The sequence below is a fragment of the Coturnix japonica genome, chromosome 4 (assembly GCF_054131305.1).
Source record: "Coturnix japonica strain WE chromosome 4, WE-NBRP24, whole genome shotgun sequence".
Taxonomy (NCBI): Eukaryota; Metazoa; Chordata; class Aves; order Galliformes; family Phasianidae; genus Coturnix; species Coturnix japonica.
Window position 1 is genome coordinate 89,053,668 of NC_140666.1, and position 25,467 is coordinate 89,079,134.

The following is a 25,467-nucleotide window of genomic DNA, read 5'->3' on the forward strand; positions in this document are numbered from 1 at the left end:
TCTAAGGTTGGGCTTAAGATTGTTTTCTTTCCTATCTGCTCAATACCTGTGTTTTCAGTATCCCTGGTGACTTACTTGGAAGACACTGAAGCTCCCACTGAAGAGCCTCTCTCAGCACAGGTAGCTGGTAGCTTGATTTGTATATACAAATGAACCACTTAAAGGCAGTGAGTTGGCAATTTGTGTCTGGTTTGTTGTGACTCTGTACTGCTGGACCTAAACCCTGCTGGCCCTTTTTATAGGGGAAAATATGAGCAAAATTTCATTCCATTAAAACAAAACAACACAAAACACTTCTCAGATGCTGTTAATTTTCTATAGTTGAAACGAGGTGTTAATTACCCAAATTATGAGACTTGGATATAAAGGAAAAAGTATTTTTACCCCTTAAGGCGACCAGGGTCAGTGTGGATGGGGCTGTGAGCAGCTGATGGAGCTGTGAGCATCCCAATTCACTGCAGGGGAGTGGGACCAGACAGGCCTTTAAGGGTCTTTTCCAACCCAAACCATCTTGTGATGGCAGCAGTGACTGGGATACCGATGTCTCGGTATCTTATCGTATTGATATGTTGATTCCCTTCAAAGCTTCTTCCATTCTGGGGTGTGTGTGTGTGATTCCAGTCCTTAGGTATGTCACGACTTTTATTTTTGTACAACAAAACATTAATACATACATTGTTGCTAGTTTATACAGGCATATTGTTAATTATTTTAACTTCTCCTCTTTGGATCCTTTATTACTCAGGTCTTATTTATCCAGCACCAAAAAACAGTAGTTCTATTTCAGACAGCTGGACAGACAGGACCTGCAGTCTTTATACCTGTGACTTCTACCTAATAACAACAAATTGCTTCACTTATATAACGAGACCTTGAAATAAAATACTCTTATCTTATTCTAAATGCAGAAACAACACTTGATTCCCACAGTTTTCCTTCCTTTCTACACCTATTTCACATCAACCCCAACGAACGGACGACCCCACAACGGCCTCACTGAGGTAAAGGGCGGGACGAGCCGCCCGCCCCGCCGTGACGCCATCGCCCGCAGCCCGGCGGCGCCTCCCGGTTCCCCTCCCTCCTTCCCATCCCCGTCGCCTCCTCTTCGGCCACCGTAACAGAGGAACATCCCCCACCCCTCGTCGGCCACCGTCCCGGGGAGGAGGAGGTTCCCCGGCGGCGGATGGTCCTCGTCGTCCCGCCGCCCCCCGGCCGCCCCTCCTCCCGCAGTCGGAGTCGGCGGCAGATGGCGCGGCGGGGCCCGGCTTGGAGGGTTGGGAGGCCTCAGAGGTTGCTGTTAGCGCTGTTGTTGTTGCTGTTACCGGCCGTGCCGGGATTAGGGCCAGCCGCCGCCGCTGCCGCCGATGAGAAGGAAGAGGATGGAGGAACGGCGAAAGAATGCGACAAACCGTGTGCCAATGGCGGGCGGTGCCAACCGGGCACCGGGCAGTGCGAGTGTCAGCCCGGCTGGGTGGGAGATCAGTGCCAGCACTGCGGGGGACGATTCAGGTGAGGTCTATAGGATCCCAAGGGGGTGCTGGGGAGTGAGGAGGTCGTTTGTGGGCTCTCAGATGAGTGATGGTGTGAGGGGGGGGATTAGGGGGCTCGGAAGGCACAAAGAGCCAATGTGGGGACTCACGAGGAGGTGTTGTGTGGGGGGAGCGCAGCCTCAAGTTGAGGTTTGGGTGTGGGTCTCGCAAGTAGCAGATTAAGTGTGTTTTAAAGGGGTTTGCAAGGGACCAGGAGTCCATTTGGGGGCTCCGAAGTGGGTTCGGAGGCTTCCACGGTGTAAGGAGCAAGCGATAGGTGCTCACGAGTTGTAGGGAGCAGAATGGGTTGATAGGGTGTGAGGGCTGGGTTTCAGTGTTTCCAAGTTGCAGGAAGCCCATCTACGGGTTTACAGTGGGGTTGAAGGGTGTGAAGAGCCCGTCTGGGGGTTCACGGAGGTGGTGAAGCTCTGAGGGTGGTTGTGCAATGCATTATGAGGGCAGTGGGGTGTAGGTGTAGGGTTGGTAGTGGAGTTAGAAGGGGATATTGGAGGTTTGGGGTGTTCCTACCTGGGTCTGGGAGCAGTTGGAAGTAGGTGCAGGGCTGTGGGGGGAAGAGAAGTGGGAGATGGTAGCGGTGGATCAGGAGTGGTTGTGTTTGCTTTATGTGAGGGCTGGAGAGGGAGTGAGGTGGGGATGATTGATGGGGGAATGCAGTGGGGTAGGGGCAGGATCCAGCCAGCAGCAGGTTGCAATGGGGCAGGAAGGCTTAAGGCTGAGAGAGAGGATTGCACGGGGGGGGAGATGCAGCTTTTAGGGTGGGTAAGAGCAGTGCTGGCTCTTGGGGAGGGACAGGGGAGCGATGGATGGGTTTGTGTGGGGTTGAAGACAGAACCGAACCAACAGCATTGGGGCTGGTGTGCAGGGATTGTTTCCAGGCTGGGACATTTTTTGGGTGGGAGAAATGGCTAAAAAGTGGTTCTTGGCAAAGCAGCCCTGTGTGTTTTCAGACAGCATGTATATATGGTGCTGAGGAGTGATCTCTGGGTTGGACTGTGCTGGTCCAGCACTGTTGGGACCATTTCTAGTGGCAATGGGATGCTGAATTGGGCTGTGTCTGTCCTACAGCTTGCTAGATTGGAAATCCACATGGAAATAGGTTGGGAATTCACCCTGGCTTCACTTAGGTTTGCAGCAGAAGGGTCTGTAAGATGGTGACCTGTTATCAGTGTGTGTCTGCATGTGTTTGGTGAAGTCTCAGCAGGGTTGATTCTTGGGGGAAGAAGGAAATGAAAACGTTCTCCTGGGCAGTGCTGCCTTCTGGGGGAGCTCCTATGGAAAGCACTTAATGTAAATGTGGGGGAAGAAGGAGCTGCGTGCACGAGGAAAAACACTTTGTATGCTTGCGAAGTGGAGCTTCGTACAGATATCTATAATTATCTTTATTCTCATTTGTATTTACATGGGATGGATGCGCGATGCAGCTGATCATAAAGGGATTTTCCAAGGAAACTCTGGAAGCTGAAAGCTTCCTTTTGAGTGTTTATAGCCGGCGTGGTGATAAGTATTTCCCTCTCATCTAGAGAGCTTTTGGAGATAGCTACTTATGTCTTAGCTTCCTCGAGCACTTGAGGATATTTGTAAGTTGAAGGGGACCAAATCTGAATAGAGGCAGAGCGATGTAAAGTGCTGCTGGGTAACAAAAGAGCTGGTCGACGTGTGCTGCAGGCTGCTTTTGTCTGTTTTGATGAAGCTCCTTGTTCGTTCTTTACGCAGATTCCAGTGTAAAAATTACCACTGAAAATTATCAGCCCGTGTTCTTCACTCCATCTCCTTCATTTACCTGTTGGTGAATCGAGGTTTCCTTGTCGTGTTATTTAGACTTTGAGCCCTGAGAAAAGTGCCAGCGAGGGTTTCTCAGCGGTGATCAGAGCTTTGCAGTGTGCACTGAGCTCACCCTTTCCTCTGTCACAAATGGCATTGCAGCTTTTCTTTGGTTTCTAATTATTTTTGAGGCTGCCGAGAGCTTGGCTTTAAAAGCTTTGCTTATTAAATGCTGCAGGTAGGAATAGGAAGTACGAGGGCAGGTGAAAATTACTTTGTAAGTGCGGTGTATTCCACGTGCTTATCTACACGACCGTGAATTGTAATTAAATACGGCATGTTAATCACTCTGTTCTTTATCTGGGTGTTTGTGATGACTGTATCTGGGGTCTTGGCTGGTTTAGGTTGCTTGCCAGGGCTGTCGTGTCACGTAGCTTGTGCTTCACCCTCACTTCTTCCTATGTGAGCAGCTGGCTTCATGCTGCAGCCCGTGAACACTCTACACACTGAGCAAGTCTTTGTAGTTACAGTGTGGTTAGAAATAAGGCCAGCAATCCAGGGGTGGACTGTTCCCTTTCTTAAACCCTACAAAGGGGAGATTGCTTGCAGTCCAGTGCTGGGGATGTACTTCTTTCTGAGGCTATGCAGTGTGCTGTGACTTCTGGAAAGGAAAGTGATGTGGGAGAAGCTCCCATATGGTTGTGTTGGGGGGTGGCTTGTAGCTGGAGGAGGCTCAGGGGGAGACCTCATTGTTCTCTGTTGAATTTAAATGAGGTTGGAGGGAGGTGGGGGTTGGCCTCTTCTCTCTGATAACTGTGATAGAATGAGAGGTGATGGCCTGTGTGTGGGGGTCAGGTTGGATATTAGGAAACATTTCTTCTCTAAAAGAATGGTCAGGCACTGACACAGCTGCCCATGGAGTGGAGGAGTCCCTGGATGTGTTGAGGAACCATGGAGATGTGGCACTGGGCAGTGTGGTCTGTGGGCATGGAGGGGTGGGTTGGGATTGGGCTTGGCGAGCTTAGAGGTCGTTTCCAACCTTAATGATTCTGTGATTCACGGTGCACTTGGGTGTGTGTAAGATTGAGGTTTGAATGACTTTAGATGTCCCTCTTCAGGATGAGGAAGCAGTCGCCTGAGTTTGTCAAAGGCAGAGCCCAGAAAGTGAAGCTTTGTGAAGTCCTCTGTTGAAGAAGTAAAACCCAGGCTCTGTGACGCTGTTGTACATGGCTTTATTGGCTAGAGGTTGTATTCAGGGTGCTTGCCTTTGGGAAAGGTAACTGTGTGCCTGTTGTGTCTGTGAAATCAGAGTCATTAATGTTGGAAAAGACCTCTAAAATCCCCAACCCATCCCCACCTTGGCCATAACCACATCAGTGCTACATCTCCATGGTTCCTGTACAACTCCAGCACCAGTGACTCTACTGCTGGGTAATCTGATGTATGGTTGTACATGTGAACAGGTTATATTTGGAGTTTAGAATCAGATAGCAAATGTTTCCACAATACTGAGTTTTGTGTCCAAAGGTTCTGCTTCTTTCCTGGTAAAACTCGTTTGATTTTTAGGGTGGGAGATGGAAAACGCAAAGCAGCACTTAACAGCGGAACAGAACAAGGGGAGGAAAACACCAGAGATGAGCGTATCTTTTAAATGGCCTTTTTATTAATTTAATGGAGGCAGTTACGGGCTGCTGATTGAACGTTATGAAGGAGTCTGCGGTAAGGCAGTTCCTTTGGCCAAAGAATATTACAGCAAAGAGGAATTTTATCTGCAGGAGATTTGGGGTAAATCATCACCTGAGAGTGAGCTGCGAGCTGGCAGAGAACTGTCACAGTTCCCCTTGTTAAATATATGGCAACTTGAGTCAAAAGCTGATACACAGAACTGCTTTCTTTACAGAGCTACCTGATGCAGTTCGGAGCCGTAGGAAAGTCAGAAAGCCGCTTAATAAATTAGAGGATGTTGGCAATTTGAATCGAATCACTTTAAGTGCTGAAATTAGATTTGGGTGCTGCATTTGTTCCTGATCCCAATTCCATTCTCTCTTATCGCTGCGCTTGAAAATGATTTTCTCTTTCTACGTTGCTGAGATTTTACTACGGTTGTTCAGAGGGCAAAGACTCCTATGTGAAATAATGCTGTGTTTTTGACATATCTAAGTGCTTTTACACCCTGCTGAATGGCCACTGTTGTGCAATGATGCTCAGGTACTTGTGAGGCCCCATCTGTAGTACTACATCCAGGCCTGGGGCCCCCAGTATAAGAAGGATGAAGAGCTATTGGAACGAGTCCAGAGGAGGCCACTAAGATGGTCAGAGGGCTGGAGCAGCTCTCTATGAGGAAAGGTTGAGGGAACTGGGCTTGTTTAACCTGGAGAAGAGAAGGTTCAGAGGAGACCTTGTTGTGGCCTTCCAGTACTTGAAGAGATTGTATAAACAGAAGGGGGAATATTTATGGGGGTGGGCCATGATAGGACAAGGGGGAATGGTTTTAAACGGAGACAGGGGAGGTTTAGGTTGGATATTAGGAGGAAGTTTTTCACCCAGAGGGTGGTGACGCACTGGAACAGGTTGCCCAAGGAGGCTGTGGATGCCCCATCCCTGCAGGCATTCAAGGCCAGGCTGGATGTGGCTCTGGGCAGCCTGGGCTGCTGGTTGGTGACCCTGCACATAGCAGGGGGTTGAAACCAGATGATCCTTGTGGTCCTTTTCAACCCAGGCCATTCTATGATTCTACAATTTAGATGTTTGTAGTATGCTCACTTCTGACTGAAGTAGCAAGGAGGCAACAGCAGAAAACACTGTGGGGATTTCCTTAGCACCCAACACATTGGGCTTTTCTGTTCCATTTCTCTCTCAATATCACGCCGCCACCTGAGTCACTTTAGCAGAAGTTGTCTGCTGCTGCTCTGGGTTCTTTTCCTTTATTTCACAATCTGGTTTTTATTTCGTTGCAGTTCCAAAATAACCCCGTAGCCAACCGAGTGTTCGTTACCATCTTAAACAATTTACAGTTAACCATAAATGTTTGACAGATCTCTCTTTCCTGGCTTGTTTCTCTGCATATTTAAAACCTTGAGCTTACTGGGGATAACATCAGCATCCATGATGATCCACGCTGAAAACCCACCATCTATTGAGATAATGCTGCTGCTGACCAAACTGCTGTATTTCTGCGTAAGTTTATGATCCCCTTGGGTGCTCTTCTCCTAAGCAGTCAGTTTCCTCTGAGGATTTCTTATTTTCCCATTTGAAGTTCCAATTGCAGCACTTGGAAATTAGCTCCTTGATCTGGCGGAGCTTTGCTTTCTTTCTGCACTCCCAAGTTTTCTTTGCGAGCAGTTCTTTAAGGAGCTCTGAAATCTCTAATCCACAGTGGGGGAAAAAAACTACAGTAAAAATGAAGAAGATGGGATTGAGAATGACGTGGTTTGGAGGTGGAGCAACCCCTCTGCAAACTGGGGTTTGCCTGAAGAAGGAGCACAACTATTTTATTCATGGAATCATAGAATGGCCTGCATTGAAAAGGACCTCAGTGATCAACTGGTTTCAACCCCCCTGCTATGTGCATGGTCACCAGGCTGCCCAGAGCCACATATTCCACAGTATTCCAGCACTTTGTTCTTGCATCTCTGTGTGCTGAAGTCTGCCCACGTAACCTCCTCGGTCTCTTGAAAGCAGAGTGGAAAACTTGATAATCAATAATACAGCACAGAACAGACACGATCATTTGCTATTGTGCATGGCTTTGAATCCAATAGTCATGAAGCCACTGAAGTGCTGAAGCGGTGGTGATGTATGGTTGTTGCTTCCTGCTTTTGTTCCCTTGTTTTGTTTGTGGCAGATCCTCACGGAACTCCTTTGGATTTGAGACAGCCGCTCACGTTCTTCCTTCCCTTTGTTTAGAGTGAACGTTTATTTGATATCTCTGTGGACAAAATGGAGGTTGCCAAAAGGGTTTCAGTGGATGTGTGGCGTGCACAGGATTCGGGCATGATTCTGACTTCTAAAACCTTAAATCCTTGGGATTCATAGAATGAAAGGGACCCATCCTGGTTGCTAAATGGTAAGGCTGGAAAAGGGACCTGAACTGCACACTGAGCGGTCCCGATGTAAAACCCCATAAGCTAAATTTAATGTGTCAGAACAGTGGAGGGCTTTTAGAAGATTGCTTCAAAGGAAACGGACTCAGAATTTGGGGCTGGTCGGAGCTTTAGTCACGTGGAATGTGCTGAGAGGGATTGGGATGGCAACTGATGGGCTGAGCGATGTTCCTGTGACGGAAGGGCAGATGCAGAGATGACGATCCCACTTCTACTCTTTGCATTCTCTTGTGTCTCTCTCATTTTCCAGGAGCATTAGTTTTTGTTTGTTAGCTTCTCTGAAAGGACACATGAAAAGCATGGCGAAGGTAGGAGAAACAACCTTGGAAAGAGTTTCTTATTAGTCAGTGTTTGTATTGCATGAAAATTTAATATCTGCCTCCGAGGTGGTGCTTGTCTGCTATAAGAAGCTGAGCACAGACAAATTAGCATTCCTATAAACTCGTTTTATGCACTTAAATACAAAAGGCAGGGATCGTTTTTTCCATTCAGAAAATTTCGCCTGGATTTAATATTATTTCATTGTCATAGAATCACAGAATGGCCTGGGTTGAAATGGACCACAAGGATCATCTGGTTCCAACCCCCTGCTGTGTGCAGGGTCACCAACCAGCAGACCAGGCTGCCCAGAGCCACATCCAGCCTGGCCTTGAATGCCTGCAGGGATGGGGCATCCACAGCCTCCTTGGGCAACCTGTGCCAGTGCGTCACCACCCTATGGGTGAAAAACTTCCTCCTAATATCCAACCTAAACCTCCCCTGTCTCAGTTTCAAACCATTCCCCCTTATCCTATCAAGTGTATGCAATTCATACCCTTTGAAAGCGGTGTTATTTTTTTCCTCCCTGCTATTGTTCTCCTCCTTAGTATTGCCACCAAGAAATGGCACTGCAGCGTGTTCTGCTTTGGCAAGTTACTGCGGATATAAGGTACGGCTGTGCTCAGCGTTGGGGTTTTTTCTCTGTGCACGTGGTGTTATATCCTTCCTTTCGCAGCTCTGCACAGCTCTCAGCGTTGCTCTGATGGTGCTGTCACCAGATTCTTTGCATGTGATTGCCTTATCTGGAGAAAATCTATGCCTGAGGTTCGCTCTGCACACAGGTTTTGGATTTCACTGTTTGCCACGATGGAGGACGTGTTTGCATTTTCTAAAGCAAACTTTCTAAGACAGCTTTGTGTGAGCTTTTCGGTAGCACCGTGTGGCACAATTGCTGTCAAAGTTTTCCACCTGTCTGTTTAATGATTAATTTCTGAGGCTGGTACCTATTAGTGCAGGCCGGAGGATGGAGAGTGAATTTTAGAGCCATCTCACTGCTCGGGGTCTCCAATATCTGCTGTTGTTACACAGCTGTGATCCTTATTTATTGCACACTGAGATAAGAAAGGGGCGTAATGATGAGGTCAGTTGCTTGTGGTTTTTCTTTTTCTGTTGAAAAATGTGGAGCTAAGTTTCTTATTGTGCAAGATACACCCTTGTACTTCCAAGTGCCTTTATTTATAGTTGGTTCTTGCATGCCTGACAGTCTGTTAGTGCACTTTTGTTATCTGATTGATTTATAGCATCCAAACACATAGCAGGGAGATCTTTCAGCGCGGGTCATTCAGTGGCTGCTTCTCACAAGCACAGGTTGCAAAGATCCTTTCAAGTTGCTGTTTTTCATGTTAAGGATGGCAATGGGTGTTTAAATGTGCCCTCGTTCAACTGCTGGAGTATGAATCATTTTGAGGAGGTGTCGAAGTAGTTCAAAGTCAAAAACAGAACTTGACTTCTTCCCTATGCACAGTTCCTCTAAAACGTCCATTCTGACATTGCTGGTAACGTTGGGTGATTTGTTGTTGTTGGGTTTTTATATTTATGGTTATTTTATTGTTGTTTTTTTTTCCCCTTACAGTGAATATGCTGATATTTTTATTAACACATTTTGAACTCGTGGTATAAATTGAGCCAGAAAATCCAACCTTGTTACTTCAGAGCATCAAAGTGTGAGTTCTTAGATCGCTTGCTGCTGTTCTCAGTAACCTGAACTGTTGAAAGCTTCAAGTGCAGACACGTGTGGTGTGGATACGCGTGTGAGTTCCTAATGGCATAACACACACTTTGTACACGGGTTTGGTATTTGACATGAAGGGATGGGGATTTGGTGAAAGTTGGGAATATGGAGAGCAGCTGGTAAAGCTGAAGGGGCTTCCATTACAAGAGGTCATGGCCTTAAGTTGAACTATGAGAGTTTTAGGTTGAATATTAGGAATAATTTCTTCTCTGAGAGGTCAGGCAGTGACACAGGCTGCACAGGGACATGGGGGAGTCACCATCCCTGGAGATATCTAAGAGCTGCAGAGATATGGCACTGAGGGATGTGGTCAGTGGGTCTGGTGGGGTGGGTTGGGGTTGGACATGGTGATCTCATTGGTCTTTTCCAGCCTTAACAATTCTATCAATAGCACCTACAGAAGGAGTGAGTAGACTGCAGTCCAGAAAAGGCCAAGAGAATGAATGAAGTCCCAGCCTAATTTGGCGCATCGGATGGTTTTATAGAGTTTTTTAGTTTTATAGAGTTTTTTACTCTTTATAGATTCAGCCTTCAGTGGGCTGGCTTCTGTTCTGTCTCACGTGTGAGCTCTGCACTGAGCTCAGCTGCAGTGGGGATGGGAAATGGGTGTGAAAATGTGGGCTGCCCTTCATCACCGCTAACCATAAATGCAATGCAAAAATGCTTAGCCTTCATATTCTGTGAGCTCTGGGCTTCCCCTCGGAAATGAAACGATACAGGTTACTCAGAAATGTGGTTGATGCCCCATTTGTGGAGCCTTTCAAAGCCAGGCTGGATCAAGCCCTTGGCAACCTCATCTAGCTGTTCTATCCCTATTCATTGCAGGGGAGTTGGACTGGATGGCATTCAGAGATCCCTTCTAACACTAAGGAAAACCAGAAGTGCCACCATACCAGGTGATCTGTTTTGCTTAGAAAACATGCAGGCTTGAGCATCCATAGGATGCAGTTACCTCGAGAACAAGTGACCACACAGTTTTAGCAGTAGAACAGAACCACAGCTCATCGTCTGATCTTCTTGCTGTACTTTCCCTATCTATGAAAGAGGGATGAGCTATTTATAAGTTCGGAAGATGTTCTGATGATGACGTTATTCTCATGGAAATGTGAAGGTTTAAGAGCACGTTCTAGTGGCTCTTTTGCATGGCAAGTGATGTTCAACTTTTCCCTATTCAGACAATTATACTGCCCTACAGAAGAAATGTGGTTAATGTTGCTATAAATACATCTAAATCAGCATCACTGAGCCTTATGAAAAAGGATATTGTGTATTAAAAGGGAAGAAGTTTAAATGTGTTCTTAATTTCTCTATTCAGTGCTGAGAGGAACTTGTCATGTGGAATTTAAAGAGAAAAAGTCCCCATGTGAAAGTCGTGTTATCTGATCAGTGCTGATCGAGGCATCAGAGCATCTTTTGTGCCTGAAGTTTGCTGCTTTCAGTACAAGATGGGTGTGTATGAGAGCAGCGTGCATGAAATGAGATGCCGTGTTGGAGAAATGATCCATTTCCTTACTGCCTGAAACCTGCTGGTCTTTCAGCATCTCAAGGCGAGTAGAGCTGAAACAACTAGGACAAGAAGTAATGGCCTTAAGCTGCACCGTGGGAGGCTCAGGTTGGACGTTAGGGATAATTTCTTCTCAGAAAGCAGTTGGGCACTGGCACTGCTGCACAGGGATCACCATCACTGGAGGTGTTCAGGAACCATGGGGATGTGGCACTGAGGGACATGGTCAGTGGGTATGGTGGGATGGGTTGAGGTTGGACTTGGGGATCTTAGTGCTCTTTTCCAGCCTTTATGATTCTATCATGAGTACAGGCCTGAAGGTAGAAGGTCTCACCCTATGCAGATGTACACTTGGCCTCCTTGAGCAGTGAGCTGGGTTTTAGTATGAGGTTTACCAGGACTGGGGAGATCTTGCAGGAACTCCCTTTCCCCACCTAATATCTCCATCAAGCAATGCCCTATGGGGCTGGAGGGGCCTGCAGGGAGGCTGAGGGAGGGAAGGTTTTCCTTATTATTATTTGTTTTCTGTAGGTTGAGGAACTGTGGTTCATCATCCTGGCAAATCAGCATAGCTATTGGGCTAAAAGTATGGGCTGTGCCATGAGACTCGTGATGTGCAGCTGTTGGGATCCAAGTATTTTTCCTGTTCATGCCTTCTAACCTTTGCATTCCTCCCCAGTCTGTAGGTCTTTGTGTAGGTATTGTGCAGCCTTCCAAGGAGGAGCATCGTTCTGATCTCCAAAGGATTCGAGCTTTTCTTTATATGCTGTGAGGAGCAGAGCAGGATTCTCTGCTTCTTGTCTTACAGACCCACTGCAGCTTGGAAACAGTAGGGAGCATTCCCCTGTTCTCCAAAGACCCTAAATCTGTAACGTTACCTCAAAGGGATGTTTCTCCTCTATTGTGGCAGAAGTCAGCACTCAGAAAGGGTTTGTTCACTTTTTTTGTGTGTTGAAGTACACAGTGGATATGATGGGGATGGGTCAGTGGCTGGACTTGATCTTAGGATCATAATGGTTTCAGAAGAACTCTATGGTTTCTGTTTAACCTCTAATTTTATGTATTTCTGGCTGATTTTACCTTATGTACCTTATTTAACCTTCCTTTTAGGAGGAAGTTTTTCACTCATAGGGTGGTGATGCACTGGAACAGGTTGCCCAAGGAGGCTGTGGATGCCCCATCCCTGCAGGCATTCAAGGCCAGGCTGGATGTGGCTCTGGGCAGCCTGGGCTGCTGGTTGGTGACCCTGCACATAGCAGGGGGTTGGAACCAGATGATCCTTGTGGTCCTTTTCAACCCAAGCCATTCTGTGATTCTATGATGGAGTCGTGAGCATCAGATCTGCAAAAGCATGGAGCTCTCATAGCTGAGCTTCCTGGCCTTCTCTCTGGAGTTGTGAATGCAGGCTGGTTACATCCCTCTGCCTCCTGGGACTACAGCACTGGCATTGCTTATTCCTGTAGTGTCTTATAGCATAGCAACTTTACAAATAGTGTAGCCAGAAGCAACAAATTTGCACTGAAAAATTAGGGGTAGCCGGATGAAGGCCACTTGCCATCAATACTGGAATAAATGCACTGCTATGAATTGTTTCTCTGGTACCCGTGTCACATCTGAAGAAGAAAAGCTACTCGTTTTGAGGCTAGCAAGTGACATGGAGAATTTTTATGTTCTAATTTACACATGTAAAGGTGCTGTATCTAATAAACACAGAGTGCTGGAACCCCCATGGGAGTCTGAGCTGTTGATGGGCTGAGGATTTACAGCAGGTTGGGATTGGGACTTGGCACAGATTGCTTCTACTTTAATCTCCAGCTTAATAATAATAATAATAAAAGGATAGCTATGATTTTAATGGGGTTATAACATATATACATCCAGTGACCTTCGGGCAGGCCAACAGAGGATCTCCTTTCTGCTAATGAATTAGAGTAGAAATCACTCGATAGGAAAGCGAAACTTTCTATAAGCCTTTTCTTATGAACATCCTGGTTAAGGAATGGGTGTAAGGAGGGAAGAAGACCAGGTCAGTGATGTGAGTTTCAAATTAGTTTCAAGATATGTGTATCTATAAAATGGCAAGGAGCTGACTTTCCAGGAGCTCAGCAGCTGCAGATGGAGCCAAAGGGAGCACTGCATCCTTCTGTTCTGTCTTTGCATCCCAATGGTATCGACAGCAAACCTGTGGCAGCAAATCACAGCAAGTCTGAAAGCATGGGAGGGAAATCCTTGTGCATTCCCATGTTGGTTCCTCTCCAGTCGTGGTTTGTACCCTGATTTCTTCATTTTTGTCTTGTTTTTTTTTCTTTTCCAATGGAGATTCAGTTGAGCAGGGTATGGCACGTTTCCCTCTCCGAGTGAATTAAAGTGAGATGGAATTACGGGATTGATTTATGAACTGGTTAATTGATTCAGCACAGCCAGTGCTTTGCAACCCTTGCGGACTGAGCCTTCTGAAGCAAATCATTGCCGTGGCTGACTCAGTCTGCAGCTGATAATTGAGAGCCTTTTCCATATCCTGTTCCGGGGAATGCAAGAGCCCTTTCCCAAAGCCCCAAAGTTAGGTCGCAAAGCTCATCATGAGCATTGGAGATGAGAATGTGGCGCGTCTGCACACATATCGTATTACTTATTTGTACTGAGGGAGTACGTAGGAGTCCTAGTCATAACATTTGGATTGTGTTTCCCCTAAAATAGGCTGTGTTGTAAGTTGTCTCGATTATTTGTAGCGATGCGATTCACGTTCACTGGTTCAAATAAAACGTTCTGGCTTTTTCATTGCTACTCTTTTGTCTTACCGCCTTGGTTATGTTTTCAGGAGTTATGTTGTATTCTCTCTATCGTTAATTCACTTTTAAAATCTCTTTTTCACGTCAGCATTACCAGATTTTGCCCTTGGGCAAAAAATACTAGTAATTTTTTAAGAGCAGTTTTAAAGAATTACAAGGGTGAGAAGCTCTCATAGAAAGTAATGTTAGGTGATATTTCAGAGTGCGGAATAGCGCTGTGTAGTGTCTGAACGTTTCTGTTCAGGTGAACTTAGGGACAAGGCTTGGTAGGTCTGGCAGTGATGGATTCATGGTGGAACGGCTGTTTATGAAGGTGGATAATGATAGGACAAAGGGGGAATGGTCTTAAAGTGAGACAGGGGAGGTTTAGGTTGGATATTAGGAGGAAGATTTTCACCCAGAGGGTGGTGATGCACTGGAACAGGTTGCTCAAGGAGGCTGTGGATGCCCCATCCCTGCAGGCATTCAAGGCCAGGCTGGATGTGGCTCTGGGCAGCCTGGTCTGCTGGTTGGCGACCCTGTTCATAGCAGGGGTTGAAACCAGATGATCATTGTGGTCCTTTTCAACCCCAGGCCATTCTATGATTCCATGGTTGGGCTTGATAATCTCAGTGGTCTTCTCCAACCTTAATGGTTCTGTTATTCTATCTTATCCCCTCTCCCACTCAAAAGACCAGTAACTGGTCTTTGAGTTATTTGCCAGTGTGAAGCTTTTCGTAAAGCAAAGTAAAATAAAAAGGGAGGGAGGGGAAAATCAGGATATCACTTAAAGCACCGTCAGTGTGTCTCATGTACAAGTCTGCTCTGATCATGTGTGGTTTGTATTTTTTAAGTCCTTGTTAATAAGAGCTGTTCTGCCCTTATTTTAGGCCTGTAGTTGGGGCTTTCATTGTGACTCTTCATGGCTATTGTTCAGCAAGTGCCCTCGCCTGCAGCTATTTCTTATCCACGCGAGGAAGGAGTCATATCAAAGTATATCTTGGATACAAGATTTCTATTACTGGGGGTGCTCCTCTTGTGGTTTGGAGTAATGGAGCAGAGGACATATTTTTGCAATGAATCGATCTCCAACATATTTTAGTTTCTAATTATTCACATGTCAGTATATTCCTAAACGGAAGAATACTTTTGCATTACGATCCTAGCACTGTTACTACAGAACAGCAGCCTCAAATGGAAGTAATTAAAGGCAAATGATGTGTATGTGCTGTCACTCAGTTCTGGTTGGCATGACAGCAGAGCAAATGGGGCTTTCTTTCCAGGCTTTGCTTCCCATTGTAGCTTCAGGTAAGTACCATTCCTTCCTTCAATTCACACTTAGACAATGTCTGAACTTCTGGGGTGCAAGAACTTCAGTTGGCATTGCATTATTTTCAATGCTGTCCTATAACAGGTAGCATAAAGAAGCCACGGTGTGGCTATTGACTGGTAATTTTGATGCTAAACTTCCCTACCTTGATACTAGTGATAAAACCCTCATCTAGACAGTGCACCCGTGTTTGGTCAATGTGAAAACACGTCTGAATTAAGCAAGCTCCCAAGTTCTGTGCAGCAAATTAGAGGCAGGACGAGGTTTTGGAGTCTCAGGGCTTGTTAGGCAGAGCAGTATCTGCTTGTTGACAAGTCACAGCGCTGCTCATGTAGAAATAATTCTGTCTCCAGAGCAGTGAGAGTTGAAGAGCCCTGGGAATACACCTGGTTCACAGTTCACGGTGGACCCATGTGGATCGCAGGCAGGAGGCAGCTCTGAACCGAGCCCGTAATAAATGAATTAACTGTGGCTTTTACTACCTGCTCTCCATGTGTGAATTGCTTATTGATTATGGTGCCAACCTGCATTAAGAGTATGAAGTCCTTTGCCTTATCGAGGTAGGAAAGTGGCTGTGCAAATAGCATCTAAATTCATTTGGGTTCAGGAGCAACAGCAAACAGTGGGAGGTTTAACCCATGTTTTGTACAAAAATTATCTCATATCCTCCAGAGGGACCTGGACAGGCTGATGGATGGGCTGAGGCCTGTGGGATGAAGTTCAATGAGACCAAGTGTTGGATCCTACCCTTCTGTCACAGAGGACCCATGCACTCTTACAGGCTTGGGGCAGAGTGGCAATGGAGCTTTACATGATGTTATGATGTAGAATACTGATAGCAAAATTACAAAACCATGACACCTCCCAGGTAACAGCGATGGGATGAGAGGTGATGTCCTCAAGTTGTATAGGGGAGGTTTGGGTTGAATATTGGGATGCATTTCTTCTCTGAAAGAGTGTAAATCACTGGCACAGCTGCCCAGGGAGTGGTGGAATCACCATCCATGGAGGTGTCCAAAAGCTCTGGAGATCTGATGGATGCTGGTATGGTGGGGATGGATTAGAGCTGGGCTTGGTGACCTTTTCCAACCTTAGTAATTCTGTATTTCCTCCCTGATACTGAAAGATGCTGTTGAGAAAGGTCTGGATGGACAGGTTTAATATGTTTGCCTTTAGCCCTGTCTGCTCTCCAGGATTTTACGTGTTTGCTGTCCATGAAACCCTTTTGGTTTTTACGTTGAAACAGTTCATTGCGCATAACGGGAAATAGAGGTTCAAGTTGAACTGTTAAATTAATGGCCCATCACTTAGAATGCTGAGTGTTCATTATTTATCAGTCTTCTTTCCTTCTTTGAACACCTGCCCTTCTGACTGGTCATTGAGGAGGAGGAAAAATAAGAAATAATGATGTGATTTGTTACGTGGTTGATAGTGAGTGTTTAAATACTGCTGATCCCTGCTGCTTTCGAGGTGTTATTGCCCATTAACCCCCATTTGAAACCAGTGACAAAGGCAGGGCGTGCTGTGTTGTAGCTGGGGCAGCTGCTGCCTTCTCACCTGTAATATTTAACTAGTGGGGGTGGCTGATGTGTTTTAATCTTACAGCAAAAAGTTCAGTCCCAGGGAATGCCATCTCCTGGTTTGAGACTTGTTGGATGCTCGGAATGCTGCTTGTTAAGCTGGAGATGGGAAGCAAAGCAGACAGAGAATTGGAGTATTTCCACTTTCTCTAAACCAAGGATTGTAATTAGGGGAACAATATGGTGGTAAGCAGGTTCAAACAGCCTGGCTTAATCTAAATGAAACCAAAGCAATGGTTTGGGAGCAAGTTTTGTCTCCCTTCTCCTAAATCAGACTACTTCCTCTTTATACTTTGGATAAGTCATCACTGTATCATTAAGGTTAGAAAAGACCTCTAAGGTGATTGAGCCCAACCCATCCCAGCATCCTCACTAACCGTGTGTCTCAGTGCTACATCTCCACAGTCTTAAAGACCTTCAGGGATGGTGACTCCACCATCCAGCCCGTTCCAGTGCCTCACCACTCCTTTGGAGCAGAATTCCATCCTGTTACCCAACCTGAACCTCCCCTGGTGTAAGTAGTGGAAGAACAAAACGGTTGCAGGAAACGTGTGACTCTAGTGACCTGTATCTTTGTATTACGTGTCAAGGAGAGATTTATTACTATGATTGCTTCACTCCTTATCCCTTTTTCTATAAATGAGCTCTGGCAGATTAATTTGAAGTGCATCAGACAAGAGGAAATTACTGACCTTATGAGGCATTGGTGCCATTCACCTTTAATTGTATGAACTGCTGGGGTTGAGCACTCTATGTCAGTGGGTTCCACCTTCTACTCCAGAGCACTCTATAGGAGTAGTTCTCTTTCCCCAATCAGGAAGGAATAATTGAAGTCTCATGGCTTATTTTTTGGTAATTTGAAAGCAGGAGGGAGCTCTTTCTTAGAGAGCAGAAGGGTGCTTGTATTACTCTGTCACATTATGTTCTGGGACACCTTGGTGATGAATAGAGGTAATGAAATGGCAATCATAGAACCATATCACAGAATGGCCTGGGTTGAAAAGGACCACAGTGATCATCCAGTTTCAACCCCCCTGTTATGTACAGGGTTGCCAACCAATGGAAGCTGGGACAAGGCAAAAACACTCCTGTTTTTTCTTGACAATAAGAGGAACGGAGTCAACAGAGCAACATTTTGTGCAAAATATCTCATTAGTGTGAATGTGCTTTTCCTGTAGATGCTACCAAAATGAGGAAAGAATTTGTGATGACTCAAATAACGATGTAAAATTTCTTCTTTATTTCTCCCTGAGACATTTAGTTGAGAAGTGGCCTTTACACCATGCTCAGTTTGGTTGTGAAGTGAGAGGTTATTTCCAAACTTTGCATAGGCAGTGTTGAGCCATTGCCTTTGTTTTTGCTGCTACAAATCTGCTGGGAGCAGATGGAATTTCATTTTTTCCCACTCCTGTCCAAGAATAACTCCTTTCTTAAGGCATTTCAGAGGCAGTGGGAAAGGTGCATATGGCAGGTTTGGGGATGGAAATGATGAGTTTTGCAGCTACACCTGCCCTGGGGGTGTTCCATCTTGCTGGATGGCTCCAAGTTCTGCAAACCTGCCACCAAAATGCTTGGAGGATGCCCCCAATTGCTTTATTTTCTGGATGGACTCCAGTCGTTCATTATGTAGCTCATTTATTGGGTCAGTTGTGCTCTTCTTATTATTATTCTTAAGGAAAGATTTCATTTCAAGGCCAGGCTGGATGTGGCTCTGGGCAGCCTGGTCTGCTGGTTGGCGACCTTGCACATAGCAGGGGGTTGAAACCAAGTGATCCTTTGTGGTCCTTTTCAACCCAGGCCATTCTATCATTCTATGATCTGCATATTGATGCATTGGCTTACAACAAGAAAAGGAGGAAAATAAACTTGTGTGCACACCCGCCCGCAGTGCTGAGCAGTCGGTGGGCTGGTGGCTGTGACCCTCCCTGCCCTGCCAAGCTGTTCATAGACAAACTGCTCGCGGTGCAAGGGAATGCTAACGGATCCTGGGCTGCAAAGATATTTTGGCACGTCTGTTGCTAAGGCTGCGTTGACACAAGCCATAAATTCTGCATTATGTGCAAATCGCTGCCTCGTCTCTAAGTTTTCAGCATTAACTCAAAATGGGAAGTCATTTCATAAAATCACTGAATGATAGAATGGAGGTGGTGGGATCACCATCCTTGGAGGTATTGTAGAGCCATGGAGATGTGGCACTGAGGGATGTGGTCATTGAGCATAATGGGGATGGGTTGGACTTGGGGATCTTGGAGCGATGTGAAGGATGCCACTGTTGAGTTATTGATGCTTGTTGGGCTCGGGGAAGATAAGGAATACGTTGTGATGTTTGTAAATCACTCTTTGTCTTCATATGGTGTGGAGATCAGTTGAGTGATCAGGCACAGCTCACGTTTCATTTATTTTCTTAGGCTGCTGAATAAAAAGAGATGGTTTGAGCAGTGTGGGCTTACTTCATTCTCTCAAGATGTCAGTGGAAAAATTGAGGCTCGGTGGCAGAAGGATCTGAGTGTGGCTCAATCACTATTACCAGCAGTTTTGATTTAAGAGATTTGAGGTGAATTCATCAAATCTACGTCAAATCTGGCCTTTTTTTTCACCATTCATTAAGCCAGAATCCCAGAACTATAGAGGTTGGAAGGGACTTTTGGAGATCCTCTGGTCCATCTCCCCTCCTGAAGCAATTCCCTTCAGCAGGTTGCTCAGGAATCATCCATGTGGGTTTGGATACGTCTAAAGAAGAGTCCCCCACCTCTCTGTGCCAGGGCTGTACCAATCCCAAAGGAGAGAAGCTGTTCCCTATGTTCAGTTGAAGCTTGTGGGTTCCAGTCTGTGCTTGGTGCCCCTACAACTGTTGCTCTGTATTTGAGTATATAGTCTAATGGGCTTCCATCTACTGGATGTAAAAAGCATTGTGTTAAAAACCATTCATATACAAGTAAACGGGGATTCACAGCCCATTCATAGACTTCATCTTTCAGAGGATTTTCAGGGTTTTTTTTAACATTCCCTAATAAAAATCCACATGCAGGAGCATTTGCACATCTGGGTTTCTTCACACTTGTGCTTCGCGGACCTTTTAAGCAGCAAGATTTCTTCCACGGTTGAACTCACAGGTTGGTGTTAATACACAGATGTGCTAAAGTTGCTTTCAGATGTACTGTTAATCTGTTTCATTTATAAACTGTTTTCTTCCAAGTTTGTTTTTGGATGCTTAATCCTCAAATGCTGCGTTTGTGTATCACTGATATCAAGGAGCATTGAATTGAAACCTGTGCAGCTTCCTGCACGTTATCGGTGTAAGAGCTCTGTGAATATTCAGTAAAAGCAACAGCAAATCAATGTAAACAAACCCAGGCTGCCCCAAGCACGTGTTCCAGCCTGGATTCCTCTTTCCCTATTGATCTCTTGCACTTTGCACGACCTTTTCCATGTCACTGCAGCCAAAAGACTGCTTGAAATGCGTTAGGGATTGGCACCGTGTAGGTTCACAAAGCCTCTGGATCTCAGGACATCTGTGCTTTATTTCTTTTGTGATCTACACCTGCATAACTGCATCAGAATCCTTTCTTCAGCTCAGAACCAAATGGATGTGAACCTTTACACCCAACTGTTTGCTGACTTGTTGGAATTGTATTATTTTATGTTTTCTTTTAGGGAACATTTCCCAGCAGGTAACGCTGCTTGGAAGTTTTTGTATGTCAGGATGAAATGAAAGGAATTATTTCTATCCCTATTAGGAAAGTGGGTCGGGTTGTGATATTATTTATAGGATGTCTCAGTAGTTTCATTTTCCTTTTTTTTTTTGCCACAAATGACTGATCTTTGGCTTCAGCTTTCTGTAAGTGCTGCTGCTGGTTGCTCTGCTCTGCATCTGGCCTAGAAATCAACAGTGCTGGATGTGGGCAAGCTTGCAAGGATTAAAAGGGACCTGAAAGGTGAGGGTCTTCTGCTCCATGGGTGTGACCTTAAACTCCATTCATTTCACTGTGTACCAGTGGTTGGAAGCTGAAGTCAGCAGCTCAGCCTGATTTCGTTCACATGTGCCATCAACAGCCTCTTTTTCCTGAGCTTAAGAGTAGGAATGGTGGCTTGAGAGATAATTGAAGTGTTCTTCAACTAAGAGAGAATATTGATGTGTCTGTGGTTCATCTGGAGATTAGGACTGGAGACCCTGCCGGCAGCAGGGAGGTTGGAGATTGATGGTCCTTGAGGTCCTTTCCAACCCAAACTCATTCTATCATTCTATAATCTGAATCGATACTATGATTCTTCCCTCACCCCCTCAGCTTACATTGGGTACCTTGTATGTTACACAAAGCCAGGCAGGATCTTGGATAATGCAGTGCATTTGTTTGATCATCCAGTGGCAGACCTTGAAGAGACCTGTCTGGCTCGGGAGCTCTTTCATCATCAGCCTTTGATGATTCTCTTTGAATAACTCCTTTTCTCCCTACTTTCCTCTTACAGGGAGCTCAGTGTATGTTGGTGCTGAAGCAATTAGTGCGGGGTGAGACTGCTTGTGAGAGCTCTTGGCCAAAGGCTGTAAGGATTCACTCTGTGGTTGCGTGCAAGTGAAAAAGGGTTGGTTATCTTCCTTTTCTTCTGCCAAGTTAGATGCTGTGTGATGCACCAGCTCTATTTGTTACCGCTACAACCCAGCAGCCTCCAGGCCCGCCGAGTTGTTTTAGGCAGGGTGAGCACTTGCAGCTTGCTCATCTTCGTTTCAAAGAAGTAGGCCAAGAGCCAATAAATGGGTTTGTGAACAGATGGGGAAAGCACAGAGCAACTGTTAGACCAGCTTCGTAGACAACTGCTGGAGCTGACACCGCCTGCACGGCTCTCGTCTCAGGTACAGGAGCTGGGTGAAGGTTGGCTTCAAAAAGGGGAATCCAAGTGGCCTTTCAACATGGAAATATTTCCACATATAATACAGACACTGGAGAGGGTGTTTTGAAAACAAACACTGAGTCAAGATTGGGATCACAGAATTGCTGAATGGTTGGTGTTGAGCTGCACCTCCAAGATACTGCTTAATTTGAAGAAGAGGATTCTATGGGGTAACTGTGATATTATTGTATTTGTTTTTCCCTCAGTTAATTTGAATGGGAAGACTTTATAAGATTCAGATTTACACTGCAGCATGGATGTTTGAGTTGACTTTCTCATGCTCATGCACTGAACAGAGCCGTGTGCTGTCTGAGATGGGGCTGGAAATAAAGGTAGAAGGATAGGAAACACAGATAGATAGGAATCTAAATGCGAGATGACCTCCATTTGACTTTAGTTGCTGGACCAATTTAGGAGCTAGATCATCAGATGGAGCTACAGCATGTTCCTAATGCCATTGTTATCGCAGTGACTGCATCCTCTGCTTGTGCAACAGTGGTGAAGTGGTGATGGCTTTTGGGATCTGGTATGGATTTTCAGTGCTTGAACTGGCATTGGAAAAGGGAACTCAACTTTGTTGTTTCTGTTGTCTTGAATGATGACTTGGGTAATCTGGTGTCCTGTTATGCGATTTCTTGATGGATATAATTTCCTTAGCTTGCAAATAGAAGTTGTAAGGAGGAGAGGAAGTAAATGTCTTCCATAGAGAGGAATTGAATCATAGAATGGCCTGGGTTGAAAAGGACCACAATGATCATCTGGTTTCAACCCCCTGCTATGTGCAGGGTCACCAACCAGCACAGAGCCACATCCAGCCTGGCCTTGAATGCCTGCAGGGATGGGGCATCCACAGCCTCCTTGGGCAACCTGTGCCAGTGCGTCACCACCCTCCGAGTGAAAAACTTCCTCCTCATATCCAACCTAAACCTCCCCTGTCTCATTTATAACCATGTTTAAAACGCACCAAAGTGAGTTTTCAGATGAAATATCATTGGAATTCCTCCCCCTCCCTGGCAGGAGAGCTGGTTGGACGCACAAAACTTGAAGGGATTAATGAGACAACTGCAGGTTTGGGTTGTGGCTGAGGAGGGGACATGGTTTGAGATCAGCCCTAATGTTGAAAGCAGGCCAGGGGCAGAGGCACCAGGCAGCCCCAAATGGGACAGCTATTGGGGGCATTTGTTTTTGGTGACAGCAGAAGAGCAGGAGTCAGGAATGGGAGCCTGGTGCCCTTCATAGAGGGGCACTGTTGGAAAATAATTTGGTTTCTAGCTTGGTGACTTAATGATTTTTAAGCCTGTAGGAGCTTTTGTGCTTTCTGATCTCTCCTAGGCTGCAGGTGCAGACTCGGGCTTTGTTGGAGCTCAGCATCTTGTCGGATTGAGGCGGATATTTCATTAGCAAAGAGATTTAGCATCAGTGGCTGTGTGGATTCCTTTCACCTGCTGTAATTTCACTGACTCTCCTCTCAGACCTTGCTGGGCTTTTCAGGCTCTGCTCTTATCTCTGATCAGCAGCCAGGAAGTCACCTTTCGTATCTTAGAAACGTCCCACGGAAGGGCAGAGCTAACCTCTCCTTTGAAGAAACCGTGTTGCCTGTCTTAAATTAACTGTGTCAGTCACTGTGGTTTTTTGAAGCAAGGCCACAATAACCCCATGCAGCGCTATAGGCTTGGGGCTGAGTGGCTGGATGACTGTAAAGAGGAAAGGGACCTGGGGGTATTGGTTGATGCTTGGCTGAACGTGAGCCCGCACTGTGCCCAGGTGGCCAAGAAGGCCAATGGCATCCTTAGCCTGCATTAGAAATAGCATGATCTAATCTAAACCTCCCGTCTGAGTTTAAAACCATGTAATCCTGCATGTGGCTGATTGCTTTCCATGCCCATACACTGGGACCCGTAGGAAACCATAGGGTATATCAGTGTGTGGTTTTTGTGTTTACTTGGTGTTCTTTCAGAAAATGAACAAAGATAAGTTGTTAATCAGTTCAGGGTAGAATGCCATTGTTCTGTAATAGGCTGTAGCAACCCTCTCCTTATTGGATGCAACTTCAAATTTACCCGAAACAATGGCTTCTAATTGTGGTGTTGTTTGAGAAGAGAGGGGAGGGAGGAGGAAGACTCACTGTGTGCATCAGTCTCTAGTTTTAGCAACTTCAAAATGAGGACGAACAGTTGGTTTTCGTGGTAGTTTTCTGTTTTTAGCAGGACTCTGGTGGGAATGCTGGAGTTTTTCTGTCACACTGGAAGCAATGGAAACCAATGAGATCTGCTGAGAATCTGAGGCAAAATTAAATGTTTTCAACACCTTGCTGCCAGCATGTCGTGTGTACCTTTAATGATGTGATGTATTGGAAGGAAGTTAGAATTCGGGTGGAGCCAGGAGTTGGACTCATTGATCCTTATGGGTCCCTTCCGGCTTAGGTTATCCTATGATTCTATTAATGACCTTAAAAAATGAATTACTCTGATGCTACAAGCTCCTTGGAGTTTGTGACTCTTTGTGTTCAGCTGTTTAGATTTATTAGATGGTAATTAGAAAACAGCTTTGAGTCTTCACCTCATTGTGCGATTCACGGCTCTGCCGGGACTTTGTCAGTATACAGCAATTTGTATCTAACAAATACACACGTCTAACATCGCTGACACTATTAAGAGCCCGGGTGAAAGTCAGCGAGAAATTTACATCAGCTGTAAGGAGCTGTGGTAGCAATGCTAACAGCCCTTTGGTAGTGTCTGCATGCACGTTAGCATTGATATCTATTTTAAAATCTCCAGTTTTTAACCAGAAATATGCAAGAGTTTTTCCACCGTGGTGGTTTTGAAGGCAACGTTGTCGCTTTGTAGTTCAGTGCTCTATCTGTGCTTTGCTAAAAGCATTATCTTTGCACTGTGTGTGTTTTTCCACTCTGACCACGTGTACTCACCCATCATAGAGAACACCTGAAGGACTTGGCTTCTTTCTTTCATAGGGTGCAGCACCTTGAGACCAAGTCATGAAGAATGCCTGTTCCAGTGCATCACCACCTTCTGGGTGAAAATCTTCCTCCTAATATCCAGCCTAAACCTCCCCTGTCTCAGTTTAAAACCATTCCCCCTTGTCCTATCGCTATCCACCCTTGTAAACAACCATTCCCCCTTCTGTTTGTATGCTTCCTTCAAGTACCAGACGGCCACAATGAGGTCTCCCTGGAGCCTTCTCTTCTCCAAGCTAAACCTTGGAGCTAAAACATCCTTCCCTTCCCAAATCCACACCAGAGGCATTGGGAAGCTGGTGTACCCTGACTTGACTTCAGTGTATCAGCCGTGGGGAGATGGTCAGTGGGCATGATGAGGGTGGGTTGGGGTTGACTTTGGTCTTTTCCATCCTCTATGATTCTATGATTAGAGTTAGGAATAGTATGGTTAGGCTGCAGGGCTGAGAGTAGCCCTATGGGCACAACCCTGCAAGTATCACGTGTCCCACACTCAATCCAATCTCTTCTCCTTTTGAAGGCCTGAACTCTAATTTTGTTATTATTATTTAATATCCTGTAGTTGTCTGTAACGGCAACAGCTTCTAAAGCTTAGCGAGGAATCTGAGCAACTTACAGATAAGCATTTAACAGCGTATGGTAGAAATAGGATCTGTTATTTATTTTTTAACTAAATCCCGTGTTTCGTTTTTGCTTTGCCATCACATGATCGTTAATTATACGGATGTTGATACGCTCTGAGATCAGACACGGCTTGGGTTTATGGGTTGTTTATTGTGTAGCGTTGCTCTCGATGGCGTTTCGGTGGTGAATGATTTAATAATCGTTGCCAGAGAAAGTTGTTCAAGGAGTTTTCTGAGCTCTCTGAGAGCTTGGCAGGTTGCATAAGGTTGTTTTTCAGCATGCGAGACTTACTCAGGTTTCCAGTGTCTGTTGGCTCTTGAATGCAAAGTGCTGTCA

The 25,467-nt window shown here is 45.6% G+C and overlaps 1 protein-coding gene across 2 annotated transcripts in view; it reads left to right on the forward strand.

The window, feature by feature from the left end:
* Positions 1–1,057: 1,057 nt before the first annotated feature.
* ATRN (attractin) overlaps positions 1,058–25,467 on the forward strand; it is a 130,833-nt gene continuing 106,423 nt past the window's right edge. For both annotated transcript variants that reach the window (XM_085545912.1, XM_015862984.3), the window contains exon 1: positions 1,058–1,509. In XM_085545912.1, the coding sequence (XP_085402038.1) occupies positions 1,184–1,509 (326 nt within the window). In that variant the 5' untranslated portion in view covers positions 1,058–1,183. The remainder of the gene's footprint in view (positions 1,510–25,467) is intronic.